Source organism: Drosophila ananassae, chromosome 3L, assembly GCF_017639315.1.
Source record: "Drosophila ananassae strain 14024-0371.13 chromosome 3L, ASM1763931v2, whole genome shotgun sequence".
Classification (NCBI taxonomy): domain Eukaryota; kingdom Metazoa; phylum Arthropoda; class Insecta; order Diptera; family Drosophilidae; genus Drosophila; species Drosophila ananassae.
In genome coordinates, this window is record NC_057929.1 from 12913181 (window position 1) to 12933563 (window position 20383).

The window sequence follows — 20383 nt, forward strand, 5'->3', positions numbered from 1 at the left end:
TCGAAAAATTTATTTTCAGGTTTTGATGCAGATTGAAAGCTAATGAACCCACAATTCGATCAAGGTATTCCGCTCAAGGATCGGGTGAAATTTGGCCAAGATAGAAACATCGCAAGGGGCCGTATGTTGAAAACAGGGATTAGAAGGGGTTCCCCCACAAGAAATGGGGAAAAAATCGATCGAAAAATTTATTTTCAGGTTTTGATGCAGAATGAAAGCTGATAAACTCACAATTCGATCAATGTATTCCGCTCAAGGATCGGGTGAAAATTGGTCAAGATGGAGACATCGCAAGGGGCCATATGTGGAAAACAGGGATTAGAAGGGGTTCCCCCACAAGAAATGGGGAAAAAATCGATCGAAAAATTTATTTTTAGGTTTTGATGCAGAATGAAAGCTGAAAAACCCACAATTCAATCAAGGTATTCCGCTCGAGGATCGGGTGAAAATTGGCCAAGATAGAGACATCGCAAGGGGCCATATGTGGAAAACAGGGATTAGAAGGGGTTCCCCCACAATAATTGGGGAAAAAATCGATCGAAAAATGTATTTTCAGGTTTTGATGCAGATTGAAAGCTGATGAACTCACAATTTGATCAATGTATTCCGCTCAAGGATCGGGTGAAAATTGGCCAAGATAGAGACATCGCGAGGGGCCATATGTGGAAAACAGGGAGTAGAAGGGGTTCCCCCACAAGAAATGGGGTAAAAATCGATCGAAAAATTTATTTTCATTTTTAGATGCAGATTGCAAGCTGATGAACTCACAATTTGATCAATGTATTCCGCTCAAGGATCGGGTGAAAATTGGCCAAGATAGAGACATCGCGAGGGGCCATATGTGGAAAACAGGGATTAGAAGGGGTTCCCCCACAAGAAATGGGGAAAAAATCGATCGAAAAATTTATTTTCAGGTTTTGATGCAGAATGAAAGCTGATAAACTCACAATTCGATCAATGTATTCCGCTCAAGGATCGGGTGAAAATTGGTCAAGATAGAGACATCGCAAGGGGCCATATGTGGAAAACAGGGATTAGAAGGGGTTCCCCCACAAGAAACGGGGAAAAAATCGATCGAAAAATTTATTTTCAGGTTTTGATGCAGAATGAAAGCTGAAAAACCCACAATTCAATCAAGGTATTCCGCTCGAGGATCGGGTGAAAATTGGCCAAGATAGAGACATCGCAAGGGGCCATATGTGGAAAACAGGGATTAGAAGGGGTTCCCCCACAAGAAATGGGGAAAAAATCGATCGAAAAATTTATTTTCAGGTTTTGATGCAGAATGAAAGCTGATAAACTCACAATTCGATCAAGGTATTCCGCTCGAGGATCTGGTGAAAATTGGCCAAGATAGAGACATCGCAAATGGCCATATGTGGAAAACAGGGATTAGAAGGGGTTCCCCCACAAGAAACGGGGAAAAAATCGATCGAAAAATTTATTTTCAGGTTTTGATGCAGAATGAAAGCTGATAAACTCACAATTCGATCAATGTATTCCGCTCAAGGATCGGGTGAAAATTGGCCAAGATAGAGACATCGCAAGGGGCCATATGTGGAAAACAGGGATTAGAAGGGGTTCCCCCACAAGAAACGGGGAAAAAATCGATCGAAAAATTTATTTTCAGGTTTTGATGCAGATTGAAAGCTGATGAACTCACAATTTGATCAATGTATTCCGCTCAAGGATCGGGTGAAAATTGGCCAAGATAGAGACATCGCGAGGGGCCATATGTGGAAAACAGGGAGTAGAAGGGGTTCCCCCACAAGAAATGGGGTAAAAATCGATCGAAAAATTTATTTTCATTTTTAGATGCAGATTGCAAGCTGATGAACTCACAATTCGATCAAGGTATTCCGCTCAAGGATCGGGTGAAAATTGGCCAAGATAGAGACATCGCAAGGGGCCATATGTGGAAAACAGGGATTAGAAGGGGTTCCCCCACAAGAAATGGGGAAAAAATCGATCGAAAAATTTATTTTCAGGTTTTGATGCAGATTGAAAGCTGATGAACTCACAATTCGATCAATGTATTCCGCTCAAGGATCGGGGGAAAATTGGCCAAGATAGAGACATCGCAAGGGGCCATATGTGGAAAACAGGGATTAGAAGGGGTTCCCCCACAAGAAATGGGGAAAAAATCGATCGAAAAATTTATTTTCAGGTTTTGATGCAGATTGAAAGCTGATGAACTCACAATTTGATCAATGTATTCCGCTCAAGGATCGGGTGAAAATTGGCCAAGATAGAGACATCGCAAGGGGCCATATGTGGAAAACAGGGATTAGAAGGGGTTCCCCCACAAGAAATGGGGAAAAAATCGATCGAAAAATTTATTTTCAGGTTTTGATGCAGATTGAAAGCTGATGAACTCACAATTCGATCAATGTATTCCGCTCAAGGATCGGGGGAAAATTGGCCAAGATAGAGACATCGCAAGGGGCCATATGTGGAAAACAGGGATTAGAAGGGGTTCCCCCACAAGAAATGGGGAAAAAATCGATCGAAAAATTTATTTTCAGGTTTTGATGCAGAATGAAAGCTGATAAACTCACAATTCGATCAATGTATTCCGCTCAAGGATCGGGTGAAAATTGGTCAAGATAGAGACATCGCAAGGGGCCATATGTGGAAAACAGGGATTAGAAGGGGTTCCCCCACAAGAAACGGGGAAAAAATCGATCGAAAAATTTATTTTCAGGTTTTGATGCAGAATGAAAGCTGAAAAACCCACAATTCAATCAAGGTATTCCGCTCGAGGATCGGGTGAAAATTGGCCAAGATAGAGACATCGCAAGGGGCCATATGTGGAAAACAGGGATTAGAAGGGGTTCCCCCACAAGAAATGGGGAAAAAATCGATCGAAAAATTTATTTTCAGGTTTTGATGCAGAATGAAAGCTGATAAACTCACAATTCGATCAAGGTATTCCGCTCGAGGATCTGGTGAAAATTGGCCAAGATAGAGACATCGCAAATGGCCATATGTGGAAAACAGGGATTAGAAGGGGTTCCCCCACAAGAAACGGGGAAAAAATCGATCGAAAAATTTATTTTCAGGTTTTGATGCAGAATGAAAGCTGATAAACTCACAATTCGATCAATGTATTCCGCTCAAGGATCGGGTGAAAATTGGCCAAGATAGAGACATCGCAAGGGGCCATATGTGGAAAACAGGGATTAGAAGGGGTTCCCCCACAAGAAATGGGGAAAAAATCGATCGAAAAATTTATTTTCAGGTTTTGATGCAGAATGAAAGCTGATAAACTCACAATTCGATCAATGTATTCCGCTCAAGGATCGGGTGAAAATTGGTCAAGATAGAGACATCGCAAGGGGCCATATGTGGAAAACAGGGATTAGAAGGGGTTCCCCCACAAGAAACGGGGAAAAAATCGATCGAAAAATTTATTTTCAGGTTTTGATGCAGATTGAAAGCTGATGAACTCACAATTTGATCAATGTATTCCGCTCAAGGATCGGGTGAAAATTGGCCAAGATAGAGACATCGCGAGGGGCCATATGTGGAAAACAGGGAGTAGAAGGGGTTCCCCCACAAGAAATGGGGTAAAAATCGATCGAAAAATTTATTTTCATTTTTAGATGCAGATTGCAAGCTGATGAACTCACAATTCGATCAAGGTATTCCGCTCAAGGATCGGGTGAAAATTGGCCAAGATAGAGACATCGCAAGGGGCCATATGTGGAAAACAGGGATTAGAAGGGGTTCCCCCACAAGAAATGGGGAAAAAATCGATCGAAAAATTTATTTTCAGGTTTTGATGCAGATTGAAAGCTGATGAACTCACAATTCGATCAATGTATTCCGCTCAAGGATCGGGTGAAAATTGGCCAAGATAGAGACATCGCAAGGGGCCATATGTGGAAAACAGGGATTAGAAGGGGTTCCCCCACAAGAAATGGGGAAAAAATCGATCGAAAAATTTATTTTCAGGTTTTGATGCAGATTGAAAGCTGATGAACTCACAATTTGATCAATGTATTCCGCTCAAGGATCGGGTGAAAATTGGCCAAGATAGAGACATCGCAAGGGGCCATATGTGGAAAACAGGGATTAGAAGGGGTTCCCCCACAAGAAATGGGGAAAAAATCGATCGAAAAATTTATTTTCAGGTTTTGATGCAGATTGAAAGCTGATGAACTCACAATTCGATCAATGTATTCCGCTCAAGGATCGGGGGAAAATTGGCCAAGATAGAGACATCGCAAGGGGCCATATGTGGAAAACAGGGATTAGAAGGGGTTCCCCCACAAGAAATGGGGAAAAAATCGATCGAAAAATTTATTTTCAGGTTTTGATGCAGAATGAAAGCTGATAAACTCACAATTCGATCAATGTATTCCGCTCAAGGATCGGGTGAAAATTGGTCAAGATAGAGACATCGCAAGGGGCCATATGTGGAAAACAGGGATTAGAAGGGGTTCCCCCACAAGAAACGGGGAAAAAATCGATCGAAAAATTTATTTTCAGGTTTTGATGCAGAATGAAAGCTGAAAAACCCACAATTCAATCAAGGTATTCCGCTCGAGGATCGGGTGAAAATTGGCCAAGATAGAGACATCGCAAGGGGCCATATGTGGAAAACAGGGATTAGAAGGGGTTCCCCCACAAGAAATGGGGAAAAAATCGATCGAAAAATTTATTTTCAGGTTTTGATGCAGAATGAAAGCTGATAAACTCACAATTCGATCAAGGTATTCCGCTCGAGGATCTGGTGAAAATTGGCCAAGATAGAGACATCGCAAATGGCCATATGTGGAAAACAGGGATTAGAAGGGGTTCCCCCACAAGAAACGGGGAAAAAATCGATCGAAAAATTTATTATCAAGGATCGGGTGAAAATTGGTCAAGATGGAGACATCGCAAGGGGCCATATGTGGAAAACAGGGATTAGAAGGGGTTCCCCCACAAGAAATGGGGAAAAAATCGATCGAAAAATTTATTTTTAGGTTTTGATGCAGAATGAAAGCTGAAAAACCCACAATTCAATCAAGGTATTCCGCTCGAGGATCGGGTGAAAATTGGCCAAGATAGAGACATCGCAAGGGGCCATATGTGGAAAACAGGGATTAGAAGGGGTTCCCCCACAATAATTGGGGAAAAAATCGATCGAAAAATGTATTTTCAGAGTTTGATGCAGAATGAAAGCTGATGAACCCACAATTCGATCAAGGTATTCCGCTCGAGGATCGGGTGAAAATTGGCCAAGATAGAGACATCGCAAATGGCCATATGTGGAAAACAGGGATTAGAAGGGGTCCCCCACAAGAAATGGGGAAAAAATCGATCGAAAAATTTATTTTCAGGTTTTGATGCAGAATGAAAGCTGATAAACTCACAATTCGATCAAGGTATTCCGCTCGAGGATCTGGTGAAAATTGGCCAAGATAGAGACATCGCAAATGGCCATATGTGGAAAACAGGGATTAGAAGGGGTTCCCCCACAAGAAATGGGGAAAAAATCGATCGAAAAATTTATTTTCAGGTTTTGATGCAGATTGAAAGCTGATGAACTCACAATTCGATCAATGTATTCCGCTCAAGGATCGGGTGAAAATTGGTCAAGATAGAGACATCGCAAAGGGCCATATGTGGAAAACAGGGATTATAAGGGGTTCCCCCACAAGAAATGGAGAAAAAATCGATCGAAAAATTTATTTTCAGGTTTTGATGCAGAATGAAAGCTGAAAAACCCACAATTCAGTCAAGGTATTCGGCTCGAGGATCGGGTGAAAATTGGCCAAGATAGAGACATCGCAAGGGGCCATATGTGGAAAACAGGGATTAGAAGGGGTTCCCCCACAATAATTGGGGAAAAAATCGATCGAAAAATGTATTTTCAGAGTTTGATGCAGAATGAAAGCTGATGAACCCACAATTCGATCAAGGTATTCCGCTCGAGGATCTGGTGAAAATTGGCCAAGATAGAGACATCGCAAGGGGTCATATGTGGAAAACAGGGATTAGAAGGGGTTCCCCCACAAGAAATGGGGAAAAAATCGATCGAAAAATTTATTTTCAGGTTTTGATGCAGATTGAAAGCCAATGAACCCACAATTCGATCATGGTATTCCGCTTAAGGATCGGGTGAAAATTGGCCAAGATAGAGACATCGCAAGGGGCCATATGTGGAAAACAGGGATTAGAAGTGGTTCCCCCACAAGAAATGGGGAAAAAATCGATCGAAAAATTTATTTTCAGGTTTTTATGCAGAATGAAAGCTGATGAACTCACAATTCGATCAAGGTATTCCGCTCAAGGATCGGGTGAAAATTGGCAAAGATAGAAACATCGAAAGTGGCCGTATGTGGAAACCAGGAACCAGAAGGCGTCGCCCCACAAGAATTTGGGGACAAAATCGATCGAAAAATTTATTTTCTGGTTTTGATGCAGAATGAAAGCTGGTGAACTCACAATTCGATCAAGGTATTCCGCGCAAGGATCGGGTGAAAATTGGCCAAGATAGAGACATCGCAAGGGCCCGGTGTTAAAGGAGCTGTTCCTTTTGTGTCTTACAACAAATTTTTAAGAATATTGTTTAGAAGATTGGTTTATATGTTTTAATGCAGATTGAAGTTTGGTGAACCAACAAAATCGATCAAGGTTACCCGCTCGACATGCTATGTGTGGTAGCCCGGGTTTTCATAGGCTGCCCCAAAGTAATTGGAGAAAAATCTTCAAGTTTGTTCTATGTTGTATTTTTATTACAAAACAATTCTCACAATGACAGACTGTACACTAAAAAGTTTTTTTGTTCCTAAACAGCTTTAATTTGCATGGTGAAAATTTGGAACGTGTCTGTGTGGCGCGGTAAAAATTGATTTAATCGTCTAATACATTTATTTATTATTAGTTCTACGGAAACGGAACCATTCCCTTCATGTTGACTGCGTCTAGTATACCGCGTCCCGGTAGCTCTCCGCAAACTGCCGAATGAGTCCGGGCAGCTCTGGTGCCCGGCAGAGGTACTTGTGGCCATAACTATGGATGGCACTAAACCGATGGAACTCAACAGGGCCCCAGGCGCGGTCCCGGCTATCTAAAGCAATTCGATACAGGCGGTAGCCAAGTTGGAAAGGCACCACCACATCGTCCTCAGAGTGGATAATCATGATTGGCTGCCGAAACTCTCGAACATGCATGTCCGACTCGAATCTTAGGTTGTTGTTGTACATGGGCCTTGAGATGGTAAAGTCGAACCAGGGCAGATTTTTAAACAGACGGGCAAAAGGATGTAGGCGGATCTCGTCGCGGATGTTGGTGAAGGGGCTCTCAAGGATGACCCCGCGAGGGCCCCTTTCTCGTAGATCAGCCAGCTTTGCACACAGATGCGTTGCAACCCCGGTACCCAAAGAGTGTCCCCATACGAATATAGGATTAGAGGTGATATTGGCTATATACTCAAATACCATTAGAGCATCCCTCACTACTCCCTCCTCCGTTGGCGGCACGGGATCGGAGTCACCAAAGCCTCTGTAGTCAAAGGTAAATACATGATAATTTAGGTTTCGCAGGAGCTTGTAAACCTCCGAACGGTGGCCACTGCCTCGAGAGGCAGTATTTCCATGAAGATATAATACTATAGTGCCACCCGGCATTCGCAGCAAACGCTCGTAGAAAAGCTGCTTATTCTCTGGGAGAACAGAGGGGAATTCGGAACGAATTGCCGAAGACAGTTCTCTTAGCTGCTGATCGCTTTCCGGCGATGGCTCATCGGGAGCCAAATCCTGCTCTACTTCCGCCTCAACGAGCAATTCCCGCCTGAATCGACGTACTGCGTGACGGGGTAAAACATGCCACACCCCAAGGTTAACACCATCCTTATCCGTGTCGTGTTCCTTAACGGTGATGTAGAAATTCCGAGTTGCATATAAGCCGATGTTTTCCGGCCGGGTAAGATCCAGACCCTTGGGGTATTTTACTGGAATAAAGATTTGGTTCTATAAAGAGTAGTAAAAATGTATGTACATTGACATTTATGTGAGTTTGACTTACTGAAAGGGAGGAATAAGATGCCGCGCTGCATCGTTACCGAGTAACGAAAGATCAATGGCAACAGGACGAAGATTAAAAAGAAGATTACAAGACATGTTTGCAGAGATCGCAGTCCAACCCTGTAAAGTAGGATGAGCGGTGAAATGCGATTCGGTTGTAAAGTCGTTACAACTATGATTGTAATAAAAACAAAATGAAGACAGGTGAGCCATCGAGAGGTTTTATGGAATTTTATAGCAAATATATTTATTTACAATCTGGGAGCCAGACAAGCAGAAGCGGAAACGGAACTGAGCCGGCATTTGCTCGCGGATGGAGCCCATGTAACGAACTAAAAGAGTTTCAAGGATTCTGAAGGGATGAAAGTTCTACAAACGGAAGTTCAACAAGCGCACAACATCGAATTTCGAGCATGAAGATACTTACAAACCAGTTAGCCAACTAAGGACGATCGTTCCGGGAATGACTGTGGCAAAGAAAACGGATCTTAGACAACTATGAAGCTCGTACATTTTCGATACTGATTTGTTCACGTCCGTTTAGCGATAATTGGTTTTATTGGGAAGCAACTTAACACTGATTTCGACAGAATTTGTGCGATATATCTCTTATTTTTTGTGCGGAGCTTTCGCGAGGGAGAGACAAAGCAGAGTTTTTGGTTATTAGTAAATTAAATTTGTTTTTTAATGGATTTCCCAGACGTGGCACGCATGCAAAACCGGACACCGGACTTAAGAACTGTTCCTCCACAGAGAGCGACCTTTGCACTAGACCAGGGTGATAAATTGACACGAAGTTTGTGTGGTTGGGTGATCGGGTGACTAAATATGCAGTAAAAATGATGTGGGGGTAGGGTGGCTCAATTTTTAGGTGTATAAAAGTAGTGAAAATTTACTGAAATAAATAACAAATATGTTTGGTAAACCATATACATACACAGTTATTAAAGTAATTCCGGTTATTAAATAAAAAGATTCTCGTTGACTTACTAAAACGCGCATATTAAAAAAAAAAACAATTCAATCGAACCACCCAGGTGGGCATTGTGAGCATTATTAAAGTGGGAATGATAGTATAGTGGTATCAGATATACGCACAACTCGAGCATGACTAATACGACATGGAAATACATTTAACTTAATCCTCTAAAAGTTAGGCATATTTCATGAACTTTTTGTGTTGATGGCAGTGTTCGTATTTTAATGGGGTTTAGGAGCTCCAATGGACTAGGCGTTAGAAGTTTCGGGGATTAAGCGTATCTTTATAAATATTAAAAACGAAAAATGAATCAATCTAAATATAATTAAAAATCAATTATTGGGTGTGGTCAGAAGCAGAGGTCAAAAGCAAGCTGCGGAAGCTATTTCTTCGGGTCGGTCCAACAGGATAAAGGAGCAAATACGGAACAAAATACAGGGATTTCCGGTTATAACACACATTCGCACACACCTCTTTAGTTGTCGCCGACGCGTGAAGAGCATAACTGCAAAGAGTGGAGAGGAGATGCGGAAAAAGATCACAAGAAAAATCGTTAGTAATTCGGCCATGCCATTTAAAGTAAATGCAAAGTGCCCACCGCGGAGCAGGCGACAAATTCATAGACGGCGAGCTGGAGGCACAAGTTGCGCCCGCCAGCCACTATTAACCAATACTTTTCCAGATTTATTTTTTTGAGAATGACTAGATCCACGACGCCTTGGGCTGGAAACCACGTCTCTGAGTGCACTGATCGCCTGCTCCGTCGACGGCTTCTGCTCTTGCGGCCAATTAAAGCTCAAATTGTCAATTACTTGAACTGTCCGGTGAAATGCAGTTGGGGAAGCGATCTATTCCATCATCATAGTGATCTGTTGGGGCGGAAGAAAATATCTTTGAAAACTGTGCTTGTTAAGTGGGTGTGGCAGGAAGCTAGGTGCGTGCTTCTAAGTTGAAGTGCGCATCATACTGAATATTTTGAGTAAACGGGGGAGACAGTTGCATGTTTAGTAAACTTAACTCCTCACTCAACCTAATCGCATTTACCCAATACGCATTTTCAATTTAGTTGTTTATTCGTTCATTCTTTATGTAATTTATGTTTGAAGAGGATAAAAGGACCAATGCGTTTTGTTGTCCAACTCACCAATCACGCGCCAGCAACAGTCAGCAATATTTCCTTCTCCTGGCTTCGGCAACAGAAATCGCTTCCCAGAACCCCGCTTTTTCTAATTTTTGAGAAATTAAAGCCGCTTTCTATTGGATTTGGAATTTTAATACTTTCTGTGTTAACAGCTGTCAATGTTGTTGTCTATCGATGGCAAACGGGCTCAAGAATCCCCTTTCTCTAAACACCGCCTGTTATCGGTATCGGACGAGCTATCGCACCCAAGTCAGTTTTTTCACATTGGCGGAGCGGCGCAGCAACAAAAAATTGCGAATTAGGAGCAAAATTGAGAATATACGATCCAGATCTAGATCGGAGGGCCGCGAGCGGACAGCAGTGTGGAGCGATGAGAACCGTGGAGGAAATCCGGGCGGAGTACCCGCTGCACTGGCACATCTGGCACGGCGAGCTCGAGCAGCTGCAGGAGGCCATCGACCAGGTGAGAGTAGCGGTTGGTTGGGGTGGGGTGTGGCCCTGCGGAAAAGTGCTAATTGAATTAGCGCGGGTTGCGGAGCACGGCTCTAGCGATAATACAGCCGAAACATTCTAATGATTTGACATATTTCAGAACGAGAACGATAAGGAGAAAATCGATCCCCGTGGGCGGACTCCCCTGATGCTGGCCGTCCGAGTGGCAAATTTGGCCTGTGTTAAGTGCCTGTTGACGGCCAAGTGCAACGCCACTTACGAGCACGAGGGCTGGTCCAGTAAGTAGTCTCCGAACGTACTTTGAAGCAAATTAAAGCCTTTCTACCCTTCATAGTCGTCCAAGAGGCTGTTTGCACGGGTGATGTAGATATCCTTACGGCCATCATTGAGGTTAGAGATCTCCAGCGCCATGTACAGCGAGTCACGCATGTTCCCAAGCTGCTGCAGCACCTGCTGGATGCTCCCGATTTTTACATTGAAATGAAGTGGGAATTCACCTCCTGGGTGCCCCTAATGTCGCGACTGTGTCCCAGCGACACCTACAAGGTTTACAAGAGAGGAGCCAACGTTAGGATAGACACTACGCTTTTGGGCTTTGACAACAATACTTGGCAGCGGGGCAACCGTTCATATATCTTTAAAGGAGCTAGTAAGGCAGAATATAAATTCTTCAATAGTTATTTAACCGATTCGTATTCTTTCAGAGGAAACCGCCACCATGATCGAAATCGACCACGACACGCACGAAGTGATGGTAGCACAAATGAGCAGCGATATTGGTGACATTGTAGCCATTCCACCTCCCCTGGGTACGGTGAGGGCGCGACTAAATGCTCCAGTAATCACCAACAATATTGAGATGGACAAGATTAGTTTTGAACGGAACAAATGCGGTATTTGGGGCTGGCGTAGCGAGAAATCGGAAGTAATCAATGGATACAACTGCAAGGTGTACGGCGCCAGTAATGTTGAGTTTGTAACCAAGACTAGGATGGATCACCTAAGCGAGGAGCAGATTAAGGTAAGGTGGATACGCTGATCCGCGCAAAACTGATTTTTCAAAATTTTGTTTAGAACAAGACAGCGCGGACACCCTTGCATAGCTTACTAGGAATAGCCGATGAGGATTATGTACCCCCCGCCGATGCTACCGCTGCCTCTAAAGAGCGCGTAGGTTAAAACATTATTTATCCGTGGCTTCGTCCTATAACCTAATATTAAATACATTTTTAGACACCGTCGCCTCGATTGGGAGATAGTTCCCCAACACGAATTGAAAACGGCAGCAGTTCTTCTCCCTCAGGAATGCAAAGTAACGGCTGCACCTCTGCCTGCGCATCCGTTGCAAGCACTCCCAAATCTTCCGTTTCTCCCGAGGAGTACTTCAGTCCGGATGTGGATCTCCAGGGACGCGATGTGGGCGGTCCCAAAAATCTGAGCACAAAGGTTCAGCGCTTTAAGGCCAATCTTTGGTTAGCCGAAGAGCATCCGATACGGCTCCAGGAGCAGGTGCTACCCATCTTGGACCTCATGTCCACCATGGCTAGTCCTCATGTTTCCAAATTGCGAGACTTTATCACAATGCAGCTTCCGGCTGGGTTCCCGGTAAAGGTGGAAATCCCGCTCTTTCATGTCCTCAATGCCTGCATTACTTTTGGCAACGTGTTTGCCCTTACCTCGCCCGTGGACCACGTAGCCACTCTGCAAGAACCAGACCGGGTTACGTGCCTGGTGGACGATCGGTGTTTTGATGTTCCGGTTAGCTACACAAATCGTGGGAGCGATTCACGGCGGCAGATGCCAATAGACGAGGACGACATGCTCCAGTACGCTATTGAACAAAGTTTGGTGGAGACCAGAGGAGGTGGAGGCGCATGTGGCGTAGACGCCCGTGATGACGATAAAGTGGACATTTGGGAGGTGCTGAAAGGACAGAACGTCGTTGGATCGGATCTCCTTCCCGAGGATGATGAGCAACTACAGCGGTATGTAACGGGGACTGAGATTGATTTTAAATTATAGTTCGGGTTTTTACAAAAAATAAAACTCTTGCCATTGCTAGTCCCCATTGCTTTTCCTCCCACTACTACCTCTCTCCACATCGCCAGCAATACGGGCGACATTCCCCCTCTCCTAAGCACCATCCCCAATCCTTTCCACACTCTCAGCTCCAACTGGAGCCAGAAGCGCGTGGACGTTCCGCTTCAGCTGGGGCGCAGTTCAAAAACGACATAAGCTACATGAAAAAGATCTTCAAGTAGAAGAGTCTCCTTAATTCCTTTTGCTTGTAATGCTGCTAGTTTTCATCCAAGCTTTGTGTGTATTGTGCTTCTTCCCAAAATCATTTCAGAGTACTTCAAGAGTCGTTAATGGGCGCCCATGGAAATGCCCAAAGTGGTTCTCCAGTCTCCGAGGACGACGATGACGGTGGATTCCGGTATATGGACCCCGATTTGGCCATGGCCATGAGACTGTCACAGCAGGATCAAAGGAAATACGAGTTGGAACGGCAACAGGAACAGGAGATGATAGATCAAGCACTGAAGCTGAGCCTGCAGGAGCACTAATGTCCTACCGGAATTTCCAAATTAAAGTTCATCTAATTTCTAGTGTATAACATCGGACTATTTTGTATAAATATTACGAGTACTTTAAGTTAACTTTTGTTTCCCTGCCGATGTATTGAATTGTGATACAAGCGCAAGATTGTCCCCACTTTATATATAAAATGAATCCAAAGTAGCCCTCAAGTAGCAATGTAGCTTTTGAAAGTGCATCTAGTTTTAGAAAGTCGACACTATAACTTTAAGGGCGGTCACCACATAGCAGCACATGTCCCATATCCGCTGAAAGTTTTCTTTCGCGCCGAGTCGTTTACCGCATGTGTGTCTTTAATCCTGTACTGAGTATTCAGCATTCCAAATAATTTATACTTATAAATATAAAATACCCGTGGTCTAAACCAGAGTGCGGACGTCTCTATTGTCTAAGTTCAGCGTTAGACTGACCACCGCTTCAGCTCACATTGTAGGAATCGGCCCATGGGAGCTTCTTCGGAATTGTTCATTTTCTAGGACTTCATGGTACTAGATGCAGCATAATTCTCGGCCGCGAGGTGTGCTCAAAAGGACGGTCTCAGAACCCTTCTGTCATTCTATCCAAGAGCCAGCCATGTATTGCTCACAATGAAATATGGTTAAAGGTAATTTAACTGACAAATATGGAAAAGAGCTCATCACAATAATTTCAAAGTTCCAATTCATGACGATACAAAATTCTTTTTTATTCCGCGTTATATACAAAGTAAAAATTGAAAAAAAACTTAGCCTAAAAACAAACCATGATTAAAAGTATTGCAAATTGGTTTGGTGTAGCTTACAGTCTATATTTTCAACTCCACTTTAAAAAATTTCATTGCAAAAAGTCGAGGGTGGAATTAAAGAATATGATTTAACTGATCAGACTTTAGCGAGCAGTGCTATGTGAGCTTATCGGGTTCGGTCTAAGGTCAAACTATAGTATATACATAAATACGGACATGTTCCGGTGTTCACAAATTTCAAATCTTATCTACATATATTGAAATTTTACATTTTGTTTCTTATTTAAGAGCATTTTTTGGTTTACAAATTGTCTATTAAATAAATTAATATAATAAACAACAACTATAAGACACAAAATGATAGTCAAACAAATAAATAATTTGATTATGGCATTACTTAGAATTAATACAAACTAGTAAATATTAAATTTAAAAAAATTGCACAGGCATCTTGCCACGTACCTAAAACATAATTAAGTGAAACCCGGATCAAGCCTGATAAGTTTACTTTGTGCTTACCTCTAGAATATATTCAGCTGATGGCCACTACGGTAGGGTAAGTCGTAGTGGTCACCGTTGTCGGAATTAAAATTAGTAACGGGGATGGAATCACTTGGACGACTAGATGTACTTGAAGCACTTTTGCTTATCGTGCGGTATGCGCGTCTTGAACAGGATGGAGTCCGCTCGGAACTGAGTGTTCAATAGCGGCGTGTAGCCAAACACGCGGCTGAAAAAGTTTATGCACTTATGCCGCTCCTGGAAGTGCGTATCGTCTTCGCTAAGTGAAACCGGGCAACCAGGACAGCGGAAGGTCCACCTGGATGTGACTTTTACAGGCGGCTTTCTCGTCATGTGCGACACAAGAAAGTTCATTGCAATGTCCTCGCAGTTCATGTACTCATCCACTTTATCGCGAATTGCCTGAGGCAGGTGATAGGTGTAGAGGTACAGGTAGTACTTGTGTACAAAGGCAGCGCCCGTCAGGACCATGCTTAGTTCGCAGCTGTAATTGGAGTTGTAGTGCCACTGGCCGTTCGGATTACCCAAATCCCACGCATGATAGCGGCCGGGAAAGCCCACAACCCGGTCACGGTGCTCACGCCATACGCGGAATCCGAAGAGAATCTCATCGTGCCTTAAATGTGCATCATCGTCTACGGAAAGCACTGCCTCCGTTTCAATAACATCAAAGGGAAGAAACCGGTTGTTCAGGGAATTTCTAGGAGCTCGCACAACAGCTACCGGCACTCCGATATCCGGCCAACGTAGATCGTCTAATGGCGGCTTGGGGGAGTTCCAAACCACGACAACTTTGTGCAAATAGGGAAGTCCGTACAACCTGCCCAATGAATCCATTAGCACCTGTTCCCTTTCGTAGGTTAACATCACGATCGTGAATTGCTCTCGTGGATAGTTTCCGCCCAATGCTTCTCCAAATTCTTTACCTGCGCCGCCAAGTCCCTTTCCGATGGGCCGGAATCCTGTGTGAGAGCCCAAGAACTTAGCTTCGGAAGGCAGAGCCGGGTCGAAGGGCAACTGAGGGTAGAGGTAAAATGGGTCTACCCAGTCATTCCAGGCTTCCTTAGCTTGCATCCGCAGGATAGTGTAATTTCGTCGAAAGGCCGGGCTGGGATATGGTGGCTCGATAGGGCCCAGAGACTCTTCTGGTTCTGTATCAATACCAACCGGTGGATCTGATTTTAATGGTGTAAAAGTGCTATTAAAAACACTCTGCGCCTGCACTGATGGAACTGGTCTTGGCGGAATTCCCAATCGATCACGCAAACTGGCAATAACCGTATCGACTGTGGCCTGCACCGAGCTGAGGTATCGCTCCCAAATAAGCCGTCCCTGGCGACGCAGCAAAAGCAAATCCGCATCTTGAACAGCGCGTAGCAGGAAGTGGAGTTCTGTGATTCGAGCTTTAGGAAGGAGAAGTGCAGTCCGCCTCCAGTCTAGTGTTTCAGCATATGGTAGGCGAAGCTCATCAGATCCTAGGATCACTGGTATGGCTCCTGAACGCAAAGCTTCGTAAATCCTAGCAAGCATCAGCGTAGATGACACTCTTCCGTTTAAAGGAGGCAGAATCAAAACAAAAGTAGAATCTTTCAGTAGTTGCTTTCGGGAAGAGTCTGAGCCACAGAGTGTCCAGTCCGGCACAGAGTCTGCCTCTTGCTGTTCCGTGGCTGGATTACACTGGAATTGGAGCACAAACTGGTCCTGCGTAGCTCCATTGGCCATATCCGTCAGGTGCTCGATTATAAAATCATCCAACCTCACTGAGGCTTTTTGCTTTGGTCTTAACTCACCCTGGAATGTAAGCAGGTACTTCCGCCTAGCTGGAACCATCCCAGCACACTCCTGCCAAACATCTCCACCTGGGGGACCTAATATTGGCGGCACAATGATATCATAGCCAGGTCTGAATTGTTCCCGTTCGAATGCACTCTGCACGACAATGGCGCGCATGGTGTTTTGCTTGTGAAGCGGATTTGTGCGTCGTGAAGAGAGGTCCCTCCGAGCAAGGTTTAGCAGTACATGGTTTCGTCCATCGCCGCCCCAGTATGGCAACCGATATAATTTTTCCATATCCACAGGGCATTCGTCTGCTTGACCCGGAGTGGAGGGAACCTGCTGCTCGGCTTCCTGTGCCGCGTACCGATTGTTCCTTAACAAATCCTGCTCCAGAAGAGCCTCACCCACGAGCACCAAATAAATGCACGCCATTTTAGGGTCTCTTACAATATGCGCATTGTATCCCAATGTTTGCTTAATAGTGGTCTTTAAGAAACCGTCAATATCATAACCATGTTTTTGCACGCTATGTTCATCCGGGTCGTACAGGTACACAGGAAAGCCAGAGGTCAAACTACATCGAGAATGATTGAAGCAGTTGTGCATTTCGCAGCTGGCTGCCATGCCCCATGAAATAGGACTCATCCTTCGAGGCAAGGTGTTTGGCAATAGAGAGCGCGGCAAGGCTAGATCGGGTGTATTCCGTTGCACTGCTTCCCGCTGAGCCACCTGGGCTTGCTCCACTGAGATTTTAAGGCGCTCTAGTTCTGTTTGCTCTCGCAATAGCTCCTGTTTAAGCTCCTCGATTTTTTGATTGTATTGACTGATGTCAGACTGCAGCTTTTGGCGTCGGGACTCCAGTTCTCGCAGTTCCACCGAAACTGTACTCTGTAAATTTGTGTTTGTAGTGGTTTTTAAAGACCCATTGCTTCGTAACTCACCTTTATTCGAACTAACTCCTCTATGCGCATTTTAAGATCTCCGGCTCGCATAGCAGAAAAGTCTTCATAGGCATCCAGTAGAGGGGAACTGCGGTGCACATCCAAGGACGGAGCATCCTGCTCAGACTAAAACAAGCGAAGGATTAGATAAATAATAGTATTTTCATTATTGAGTGGTTTGAAAACAAGAGCCTACACTAAGTATTCTATATGCAAGGCAGGATACGAAAAATAGCAGCATTAGGATCACGGCAAGAAGTTTGTACCGCCGACATTGTCGCAGCCATGACGTTCCCTGCCCCATTGCGTGACGGACCGATGGTGAGGAAGAGGTGCAAGGTGAGGTGTCCTTTCCAACGCTTCCGCTGTCCAGGTTGTGGTACGGCTCTACAGAGTTACCCAGGTCTAACGCCGGGGACATGGCATCAGATCTATGGTGGCACTTTCAGAAAAATAACATTTAGCTATTTTTGTTGTCTTCAGCTAGAGATGGGACAGTAAAAAAATGTTTCCTTAAATCATCGCTACAACAATTTATCGATATTTTTGTGTAACAGTGACTTTATATCGTTTCATGTTTCGTTACTTCGCTTCATGCAACAAGTTCGTTTCAAACATACTGCAACTGTCGAGCAAGGTTGCATTTAACCGCATGCAACATGCGCGGCGCAACATGTTTTATATTGTTAAGTTGGGCCTGAACTCGAGCATCAATGTCCAGGGCAGCAGCAGTGGTGTCAGTTTTCTCTGAAAAAAAAAACAAGAAAAAAAGCTAAATCAATAAAAAAAACAGCTAAAAAAACGGAACACCAGAGAAAAAAATAAACAAAACAGCTGATTTTTTTTAATTTTCTATATGTTTTTCATTAATAAATCCCCCGTTCAATACTTTATACATAATACATAATGTACAAAAATGAAGAATTATAGTATATTTAAGATGTCGTCGTAGCAAACTAAAAAAAATGCTTAAATTTTGCTCAAAAAGCCAGAATTCTCGCTGCCTGCTGTTTTCAATTTTTTCCGAAATCACACATAAAAAACAAACTAAATCTGACGGGAAAATAAGGGGAAATTACAATAAAAACACCATGAAAAAAATAATATACAAGCAAACAATTATACAAATAATTTATACACAAAAATTTTAAAATACATATGTACACAAACATAAAGCAAATTAAAAAAATTATGAACAACATACTAATAAAAAATATAATATAAACCATTAAATAAAAATAAGCGATTCTTGGGAAAAAACTAATTTGTTTGTTTATATTTAGTTTTTTATTTTACTTTTTTTTTAATATAACAGTTTTTATTTAATTTACAACGCAATAAATTTACAATAGATTTCATTTTATTTGGCTTCAGTTTCATTTTGCGGAGAAAATTCCTGTTCATTTTTTTGTTTTTTTTGTTCTTTTTCTAACATTGTGCTTGGTACAGGGGCGCACGCAGGGGGGGGTTTTGAGGGGTTCGAACCCCCCCCGAAATTTTGAAAAAATTGCAAAATTAACGGGAAAATAAAAATATAAATTTCATATTCATTCAAAAATAGTTCTGGCAGATACCACGAGAGCGCCACTTACAAAATGAGTAACTATATTGACATATTGATAACCTATAAAATAATGTGACGTTTATTTAAGACCTGCCCAACAAAAATGTCTAATGCAAAGATAACATCATTTTTCAAACCAAAAATGCGCCAATTTTGGACCCTAATATTCCAAATACTCCATTTCCCGAACAAGTTCAAAATGAAAGTGAAAAGAAAAAATCTTTCCAAAGAGAATCCCATAAAAACTTTCATCGAAGCTTTGGACGTTTGCGATAAAACATTCTATCCAACGGTATACCGATTTCTTCAGATCGGTGCAACACTGCCAGTAACAGTGGCTTCGAGCGAACGGTCGTTCTCTACACTACGAAGATTGAAGACATATTTACGCAATAAGACTGGAGAGCAAAGATTGAATGGATTGGCGCTTCTGAACATTCACCGGGATCTGGAAGTAACCTTTGACGCAATATTGAGTATAACGGCCCAAAAACCAAGAAAGATCGATATTACATTGTGAATTATTTATGAATAAATTATAAATATTCACATTCAAACTTAACTTACCTAACCCCCCCCAAAAATATTTCCTGCGTGCGCCCCTGGCTTGGTAATTTGGTTAAAAATATAAAATTACCCAGAAGAAATTGCAAACTCAATATATATTTTACCCATAATAAATTTATAAATCCACAAACAAATAAAAAAACTAAAAATTATTATTTTAAAAGCCGTTAAATAATGGTATATATTTAGCTCCCTAAACAGATCTTGCCTACTATTGGTCGCAGGACCAAAACACTTTACAATTATATTCGTAGCAAAACCGAACATTCCCGAACGATTCTCATCTGAAAAGGGTTTGGTCTAGAGAGATTGCATAAGCCGATTGGCTAGCAGAGTTGCAGCTGCCACTCGTTTTCTTGATTGCGATTGGTCCAAAACAAAAAAGACATCATAAGCAATGGCGGCAAAGTAAGGGAGCACCCATCTGGAGGCGGCACCATAACCGAATTATGAGAGATCTTTTTTTTGTTTTAAATGTATTATAGTTTTAATATCCCAGTTCTTGTTGTTCTTTAGATATCACAGTGCCATCATTATATATAAAAATAAATAACATATATATTAAAAAAGTCTTTTAATAACTGGCATTAATCTGACTTTAATATTTAATATGTAACAAAAAAGGAAAGGGGAGCCGATCCGCCTAATTTAACATGAACAAGGGGAGGAGAAAGTTCCCAGACAGAGACAGACATTTTTTTTCTCAGTTGTATTTTATTGAATATATTTGACTTTGAATAATTTTTAAGACAATTTAATTTATCAATAACAACATTAATAAAAAGGAGGAGATGAATTAAAACAATTTAAATTTAAGAAAAAAGAAGAGGGAGAGGCAGAGCCGCGCTACCGATACACTTGCTGGGGGGAAGGGTCTAGGCGTATTACCCATAGGGCAACTTTTTTGTTTTGAACCTTCCCGCCATTTCAGAATTGGTAGAAACGGTCACATTAATATTAAAATAAAAAAAATACTAGAAATTAGAAAAAACAAAAATACCAGAAAATTTAAATGCCCTAAAAAATCCACCTATCGATAGGCAGTAAAGTCCCACCACTGCTTACAACTATCATCTCTACTATTTACAGCGTGGGTGAAG

The 20383-nt window shown here is 42.6% G+C and overlaps 3 protein-coding genes across 8 annotated transcripts; 1 reads left to right on the top strand and 2 right to left on the bottom strand.

Moving 5' to 3' along the window:
- Positions 1 to 6706: 6706 nt before the first annotated feature.
- Positions 6707 to 10328, bottom strand: LOC6494355 (lysophosphatidylserine lipase ABHD12). Of its 3 annotated transcripts, XM_032451314.2 has the most exons (6): positions 10142 to 10328; positions 9810 to 9866; positions 9469 to 9502; positions 8446 to 8644; positions 8020 to 8138; positions 6707 to 7945 (listed from the first exon to the last, which is right to left on the bottom strand). In XM_032451314.2, exons 4-6 carry the CDS (start codon positions 8529 to 8531, stop codon positions 6918 to 6920), a joined length of 1233 nt encoding a protein of 410 aa, XP_032307205.1. In that variant the 5' UTR covers positions 8532 to 8644; positions 9469 to 9502; positions 9810 to 9866; positions 10142 to 10328; the 3' UTR covers positions 6707 to 6917. The 3 variants fall into 3 exon arrangements, with proteins under 3 accessions (XP_032307205.1, XP_014762764.1, XP_044571775.1); XM_014907278.3 differs by lacking the exon at positions 8446 to 8644 and having other exon boundaries at positions 10142 to 10283; XM_044715840.1 differs by lacking the exons at positions 8446 to 8644; positions 9810 to 9866; positions 10142 to 10328 and adding an exon at positions 9596 to 9794.
- Positions 8041 to 17884, bottom strand: LOC6494354 (exostosin-3). 3 transcript variants are annotated; one of them, XR_006507315.1, is made up of 4 exons: positions 17349 to 17884; positions 17153 to 17278; positions 14433 to 17099; positions 8041 to 8138 (listed from the first exon to the last, which is right to left on the bottom strand). XR_006507315.1 is itself a non-coding variant. In XM_032451311.2 (3 exons), exons 1-3 carry the CDS (start codon positions 17571 to 17573, stop codon positions 14535 to 14537), a joined length of 2916 nt encoding a protein of 971 aa, XP_032307202.1. In that variant the 5' UTR covers positions 17574 to 17884; the 3' UTR covers positions 13462 to 14534. The 3 variants fall into 3 exon arrangements, 1 of the variants encoding a protein (XP_032307202.1); XR_004310010.2 differs by lacking the exon at positions 8041 to 8138 and adding an exon at positions 13462 to 14375; XM_032451311.2 differs by lacking the exon at positions 8041 to 8138 and having other exon boundaries at positions 13462 to 17099.
- Positions 10465 to 13246, top strand: LOC6496223 (ankyrin repeat domain-containing protein 13D). Of its 2 annotated transcripts, none has more exons than XM_001960444.4 (7): positions 10465 to 10601; positions 10731 to 10869; positions 10926 to 11240; positions 11296 to 11612; positions 11666 to 11761; positions 11825 to 12576; positions 12942 to 13246. In XM_001960444.4, the coding sequence occupies exons 1-7, from the start codon at positions 10509 to 10511 to the stop codon at positions 13156 to 13158; spliced, it is 1929 nt and encodes a 642-aa protein (XP_001960480.1). In that variant the 5' UTR covers positions 10465 to 10508; the 3' UTR covers positions 13159 to 13246. The 2 variants fall into 2 exon arrangements, with proteins under 2 accessions (XP_001960480.1, XP_032307204.1); XM_032451313.2 differs by lacking the exon at positions 12942 to 13246 and adding an exon at positions 12654 to 12921.
- Positions 17885 to 20383: the final 2499 nt, after the last annotated feature.